The sequence below is a fragment of the Vollenhovia emeryi genome, unplaced genomic scaffold (assembly GCF_000949405.1).
Source record: "Vollenhovia emeryi isolate VEMERY1.0 unplaced genomic scaffold, V.emery_V1.0 DF939180.1, whole genome shotgun sequence".
NCBI lineage: Eukaryota > Metazoa > Arthropoda > Insecta > Hymenoptera > Formicidae > Vollenhovia > Vollenhovia emeryi.
This window is the reverse complement of record NW_011967186.1, coordinates 1,275,950-1,283,433: the sequence shown is the minus strand read 5'-3', so window position 1 is coordinate 1,283,433 and position 7,484 is coordinate 1,275,950. Positions and strand designations below refer to the sequence as shown.

Here is a 7,484-nt window from a genome sequence, read left to right as displayed (position 1 = left end):
CAATTTATTATTTCGAAAATTTATTTTTTCATTATATAGCCCTTTTAAAACCGTATAACTTTTGCCTGAAACATTTTTCTCTAAAATGTTCTATTTCCGAAATAAAGGGGCTGTACGGGTGGTCTGAATCACCTTGTATATATATACATATATATATGTATATACATATAAATGTATCATCTGAGGGCAAAAATATATTTTGCTTGTCTTACTAGTAGATGTTTTATAATCCTTTAAAAATTAAGTTGCATTTTATTTTACGTCCAAAAAACGGCAATTTAAATCATTTTCAATCAGTTAAAATTAATAGTAACGTAAATAAAACGTAAAACACGTGAACAGATTCAAGTGGACAATCAAGATTGAAGTATCGTTCAGACTCATTTTGCATTGCGTAACTTAATCGTGAAAATAGATAGATTGTCAAATTTTTCATGACTAAATTTACAAACGTAAGCGCTAAAAAATTAGGATTCTATGAAAACAAATAGAAATGATCTATGCATTATTTGTCTTCGTATATTTTTTGCAATATCATGAAAAAGATCGTAGTTTTGTTTTCTGGAAAAATGTTAGTGAAAATTTTATTATAATAGAATGGAACATCTCGTAGTTATCCCATATGTCCCAATGCCAAATAGTAATAACATTTTAGCTGTATGTAATTGTAACACGAAGTACAAATTGTATCATAATATGTAATAATTTATAGACTTGCGCACTTAATTAATGATGTGTACAGTCAAGTGATCTTTGTTCAATTCAGTACTAGTCTTTTGGTACTGTGTTCAATCATGTACCATGTACTAACAACTTCCGATGTTATACCTGCTGACATGGTTACCTTAACTGCTTACACATTTTCCATGTTTGTGCAGATTTTTTATTACTGCTGGGGTGGAAACAAAGTTACACTTGCGGTAATCTACAAAATATATATCTGACAATGAGCAGAAAAAAATATTTTGCAAGAGTTTTGCGATTACGAATCGCAGTTTTTAGTGACATTTTAATTATACTGATCGTTATTATTTGCGCAGAGTATTGAATTTGGCGATATGATATATGATTTGGATTGGGTATTGATGACAAATAGCGAACAAAAGGATTTGTTGATGATTATGAAACGTAGCACAAAACCTATCAAAATCACTAGTAGTTTTTTAATAACATTGTCTCTGAAATCATATGTCACTGTCAGTATTATAAGTTAAAAACTATCAATGTTACAGATGTTCCTTGCATATAATCTGTACTAAACTCTTATGTTATTTTACAGATTCTGAAGACATCCTTTTCTGCATTTAATGTTTTACAGCAATTGTAAAACTTTATTTGTTCTTCGGCAATACACTATGTATACATTAATTACATTAATAAATAATTTATGGTGGAATAGACACAATAATTCCTTATTTTTTTAATAAAAAACGGCTAGTGTCAATGATGCTAAACGATTATACAAGAGCCCCTTCACCACCCCCGCCGCGTTTAATCGACGGTCCTCTCTTCTTTACAATTTGGTTTCTCACATTTCTATTATTATAATTTACTTTACAAGGCATACAATATTATAAAAGAAATAATTACGTTGTAAAATTAAAAATATAATATCTGTACAATACAATATTTCTCTAGGCGGGCGTCTTAACCCCAATTCTACCACCGAAACATATCTAAAGCTAAAACTGGATGTCAAAACAAAAATGGATATCAAACTTCTGTGCTTTTTAGTTTAATATCAATGAAGTAATATTGTAAGTTTTCGAAAAGAATTTTACTCTGTGTGTATTGACTTGAGTTGATTTCCTTTTGTGGTCAACAGGCTTTCGAGTTGCAATGTCTTGTAATTAAACTTGCAGATTGTTGAATTCCTTGAGAAGGACCACAACTCGTATGGTCAAAACGTCAAGAAATATTATAACAAAGAAATATTATTTTACTCAAGAAAATTATTCATTAGGTGGCTCCTAATAGCTTATTAACTTAAATTAAGAAAATAAAAACAAATTAAAACATGATTTAAACGTGATTTTCGCTGCGTTTCGAAAGAATACGAAAGAATATAGAATCTGTAGTTTACAACTGGCCGACAGATGTCTCCGCAGTCTCTCCTGTCGATCCTTAAAATTGCCGAGCAAAAACGACGTACGATGGAACGTCAAACGGTGGAATAAATATTTTATTCGCACGTGATATAACATTGGTCGAGATTGTGGCGAGAGTCACCCAATATACGACCATGAATCCCGCGGAAGCTGAAACTGTCGCTGACCTGGTTCAGAATATGATTCTTTCTCTGTGCGGCGAACAGAAACCAGGTTAGTTTTCCCGAAGCTGCACCAATGCCGAAGATTTATATTCCGAAAATGTACAAGCTGTAACAGTTTTCCTGTCTTTTAGAATCAATCAGAAGATTTATGCGTTTTTCCCTCGGATTACTGTCGTCTACCCAGGGCATAGAAACACTGAGAGAGGACGAAGTAACTGTGGCAACGTATATAAAGAGCAAATTATCGCCACGCGATTCAGTGCAGTTTGATAAACTGCACAATGAATTAAAAGACGGGGTACAAAATCTCATAGTTTACGTCTTTCCGTGTCCTTCGTTTCGATTGTATTTACTTCGTTCATGTCTCTGCAAGATTTTGATATCAATCTTGTTCCCCTTTTGTCAGCCACTGAAGAATCGTATGAGCATTCTAATATTCCTGCTGAACATGGGCCAGTCGGTGGAACAAATGAAGGACAGAATCTTTTCGTTTCCAGATATGAAATCGGAGTTGAGCCCAATCGCGTCCACCAGTGGTAAGATCGACAATCGGCATTTGTCAAAGTATTATCTAATTGTTTCTCGTATTTAGGACAATCGTCGCAAACATCATCTTCTCAAGCGCAAATTGTGTCGTTAAGTACCACCGAGGCAAATTCGAAAGGCTTATTAACGAATCCCAGTAAAATGTTCAACGAGGAGAGTGTTTCGGAAGATTTATTAGTTCAGGACTTGATATACTCTTTTCAAAGTGTCGAGGGAAAAATTTTAAAGTTAGATTCCAGCTATGGTTTTCAGATAGATCCCATAGCAAAAATTAATAGATCACAAAAGCAAGCTGTATTAAGACTAAGCGAACTGGGATACCTGCATAGCGTAATACGAAAAGGTTTAGAGAGAATGTCTGTCGCTGGTACGGGCAGAGTCACCGATAGTTTTGTCGCTGCGTTGCATAAGGAACTGTCTGAATATTACAGATTCATAGCCATAATGCAAGAAGAGGTGAACAGGTAAGGAATTTAATGTATAATATCATAAACATGATAAATCTCTTTAGGTTGCCAGTAATAAATAACAATGGATCCGTTTAGTTGACCTTATTTGGCTCTTATTTAATAAATTCAATAAAAATACAAATACAATCTGGAAGATCTTCAATCTTGATCTTATCTGGAAGATATTCGAAGTTCATTATTTCACAAATCCAATAATGATTCTTAATATTTTTCTTGATTCAAGTATGAAGATTAGTTATAATTTAATATAATGATTATTGTAAAATACGTATACTAACATAAGTGTACTAATTGAAACAGATCACAAAATCAAATGATTACGTATGGAGTTACATTGTCCCACTTACATCTTTGGGCATGCGATCCTTTGGAAACTCTAAAGTGGTTAGCGAGTATAGTGAGAGCTTGCCAAGGGCAGAAAGGTGGTGCATTAGCATCTACCGTTTATGAATTCAGCTATCACGGAGATGTTATTGTCAAGAATTTAGTCAAAAGAGTTTTGGAAAGTGTTTGCAATCCCTTGTACAACATGTTAATGAGATGGATCGCTGATGGAGAACTAGACGATCCGTACAAGGAGTTTTTTATTCAAGCATGCAATGATGTTAGCGGAGATAGAATGTGGCATGAGAAGTATCAAGTTAGAAATTCAATGGTGCCATCCTTCCTGAGTAAGGCGCAAGCGAGAAAGATTCTAGGAACAGGAAAGAGTATTAATTTCTTACGTGAAGTTTGTAAAGACTTCTCACCATGGCAAGATAGGCATGCAGATGTGTTTAGGAATAGTGATGAGGAATATAATGGTATGTAATGAATTGGTAATTTGTTAGAGGATGATTTTAGTATCATCTTTTTCAATAATATGCTGTTTATACTTTTGTAATTTATGAAAAGTTTAGCTAATGTCAAACAGATCGCTTAGGCTTTGTCAAACTTGGAAGAGTACTCAATTCTTATATTGTTTATTTTCTAGTTGATATCTTTTTCGATATGGATCCAGATGGTCGTCTGCAAACTATGATGGATGCTGCTTATAAAGAAACGTCGGCAAGAGTTGTTGAGATACTGACGAAACAATATCATTTGATGGATCATTTGCAGGGAATTAAGGGATATCTCTTGCTTGGTCAAGGGCATTTTATTCAACATCTTATGCATTTATTAGAGTACGAATGTCTTTTGTTAATGCAATTAATATGTATTAATATAAGTATATTAAATGTATTGATAATATATAAGCATATAATATTTTTGCGTATCAGTATGCGTATTCTACATCTAAGAAATTGTTTTAATTATATATTTTAGGCCTGAATTAGCTAAACCAGCAAGCTCTTTGTATCCTCATAACATATCATCTATACTTGAAACTGCGATAAGAGCAACCAGTACAAAGTTAGATGATTTAGATGTGCAAAAACGTTTAGATGTCAGATTATTAGCACCTTCGGAAAGTGAAACAGGATGGGATGTCTTTATTCTAGATTATAATATTGACGGACCTATAGGAACGGTAAAACAATGTCATAATAATTACAATATTCAATCTTTGTATTAAATTAATGAATCATACGTAATGTATGGTCAATAATAATAATATGGTCAATAATTTCCACATCAGATTTTGGAGCCATGCAGACAGACGTATCAAACGGTCTTCTTTGCCTTATGGAAAGCAAAGAGAATGGAATCGATTTTATCTGCTATTTGGAAGCAACAGACAACGTCAGCGAAAATGTTCAGAAGAATGCCGGAAGTATTGCCCATCCAGAATTACATTCATCTAATTACTAGTAGTATGGTCCATTTGGTTCATCAAATGCAATATTACTTTTTATTTGAGGTAAGGCCATATTATTACTAACTGTAATATATTACAATTAATAAATAAAAATCTATCAATTGAAGGTAATCGAATGTTCTTGGGATACATTTACGAAGCAACTTCTCCAGGCGTCATCCCTTGATGATATAATTGCAGCTCACAGTCATTTTGTTGATTCCGTAAGGCATGGTACATTATTGGATGAAAAATCGCAGGTGAGTATAACAACATATTTATGGCAACATGTATGTAAACGAATGCATAATTCTTATACTATTCCTGATGTTATAGGAACTTATGGACCACTTACGTTCAGTCTACAGTCCAATACTGGACCTCCAAAATTACGAGGAAACTTTCCTTGAGCGTGCTACTCAGGAATATGAGGCAAGATTAAATGCCGATAATGGGCAGGAAACGAAAAAGTGGGGTCGTACAAATAAAAAAGATCAAGAAACTGTAGAAAGAGAAGCAGCATTTTCAAAATATCTGAACACACTCAAAACACAGCTGAAAGTACTTTCGAGAACCTATCAGGTAATAGAAAAAAATGTAAATTCTGTTCTTGTATACATATATAATTATTGTTTCATTATTTTCTACGATTCTCTTGCAGTAATAGAGCAATATTTTATATATTGTTGTTCATAATGTTTAAAATACAATGTAAAGAACGCTTTCTTTTTTTAAATGTATTTTTTATCTTTTCTCGAAAGAAAAATATATTTATTTTGTTTAAAAATATTAAATATATATTAAAAATTTTTTTCAGGATCGTGTAAAAAAATTTTTATTAATGCTGGCTTCAGCTGAAGATGTGTCGCTGCAGTTACTTAGTGTACGATTAGATTTTAATGAATATTACAAGAGTACAGATAGTCGACTAGTTGTGCCATTAACATATCAACATCGCAGACAAAGTGATCAGACTTTCTTTGGATGCAAGTGACAATTGGCAGCAGAAAATTTATTTGAAACCTTTAATGATTCAAGTCATCTTTCAAATAAATGCTGTACCTCAACTGAGCAGAATTCATCTGACATTAATAGTAAGGATACAAGCATATTTGATTTTTCCAACAATGGCCCTTCATTTTGTTCTTTATATCATGATACCACCAATTTTTTTTATAGACCGCACTCATCCAAAATGGTGACAGATGTCAATGACTCTGTCGCTTTGCACAAAGAAAGATGTAGAACCAATTTGAGAAACGTTGAGCTAAGTAAACGTACCTTTAGAATATTTTTGGAAAAACAAATATTGTCACATGTGGAGATAGAAATTCAGAAAAACATCCTAGAGCCGCAAACCCCGTTAACATCTCATTTTAATTTTGGCGACCTTGCTTCAAGTAAAATACGATTAACGCTTTCTCCGTTCCAAACAAGTGTATCGGGAGAGACATTGTCTATAAAAAATAATTTAACCTTACCAAATCTAGAAGCAAAAATATGTTCTAGTAATAAGGCTATAAAAATCACTAATGCAATTGTAAATCGTGACAATGATTCTGAAATTAATGTGTATGAGAATCCTATTAGCAAATCAAAAGTTTCTACTTATATTGCGTCTAATCAAAATACCTCAAATACTAAAATAAACACAACAGTTAATACAGAGTCCAACTATGCATCGATATATGCTAGCAGTCCAGAATGGTGTCAAGATAACGAGACTGTATCAGTTCATGGTTCTTTAATAAGTGAAACTAATTCGGACATTAACGCATATAATTCAGATTTAAGAAAAAGTACTAATCGTAAACGATATCGTTGGAAACGCATACTTTTTTGTTGTGTTAATTGAGTTCGATATTTATGTTACCAACAATCGAAAAATATATTTGAGATAGAGAAATCTGTTTCTGAAATTGATAATTTTCTTGTACTGAATTAATAATTCATGATATTAATATTAACTGTATTGATAAACATTGATTTATAAGACACATTGCTTTCAATTTCTACTATTTATCCACTGTTTGCTGTATCTGCAAGTTTTAGTATTTTAGTATTTTGTGATTATGAGAAAATAATATACATACAAAAGCACAGTCCACAAGCTACCTCTAGCAAATTTCGGTAATTGTAGAAAAGTTAAAAACTTTTTCACCGTATTTATTTTTCACCATAGAATATTGGTCAAATGGTACAAAGCAGTATCTTTCTACCGTGTTTAACTGTGTTTGGGTAAGAGTATTATTTTTATTTTACAATATATATTTGTGGTATAATAAAAAGTATGATTAGTTACAATATTTTTATTATCTGCGAAAAAAATTCAATACTTTAATTTTTATCAGAGATACATATAGAGATATACATTTTATTTGTGTAGATCTCTTATTATTAGATATAAAACATTCTG

The 7,484-nt window shown here is 32.3% G+C and overlaps 2 protein-coding genes across 5 annotated transcripts in view; both read left to right on the top strand.

Moving 5' to 3' along the window:
• Positions 1 to 1,338, top strand: part of LOC105563178 (putative odorant receptor 85d) — a 25,206-nt gene extending 23,868 nt beyond the window's left edge. For all 4 annotated transcript variants that reach the window (XM_012014548.1, XM_012014549.1, XM_012014550.1 and 1 more), the window contains one exon: positions 1,280 to 1,338. The gene's annotated coding sequence lies outside the window, so the exon portion shown is untranslated. The remainder of the gene's footprint in view (positions 1 to 1,279) is intronic.
• Positions 1,339 to 2,110: 772 nt separating this feature from the next.
• On the top strand, positions 2,111 to 6,164 carry LOC105563175 (gamma-tubulin complex component 3). The gene is made up of 11 exons (XM_012014545.1): positions 2,111 to 2,321; positions 2,404 to 2,570; positions 2,679 to 2,808; positions 2,865 to 3,282; positions 3,589 to 4,091; positions 4,262 to 4,454; positions 4,597 to 4,801; positions 4,910 to 5,131; positions 5,197 to 5,328; positions 5,405 to 5,650; positions 5,886 to 6,164. The coding sequence occupies exons 1-11, from the start codon at positions 2,243 to 2,245 to the stop codon at positions 6,060 to 6,062; spliced, it is 2,472 nt and encodes an 823-aa protein (XP_011869935.1). The 5' UTR covers positions 2,111 to 2,242; the 3' UTR covers positions 6,063 to 6,164.
• Positions 6,165 to 7,484: the final 1,320 nt, after the last annotated feature.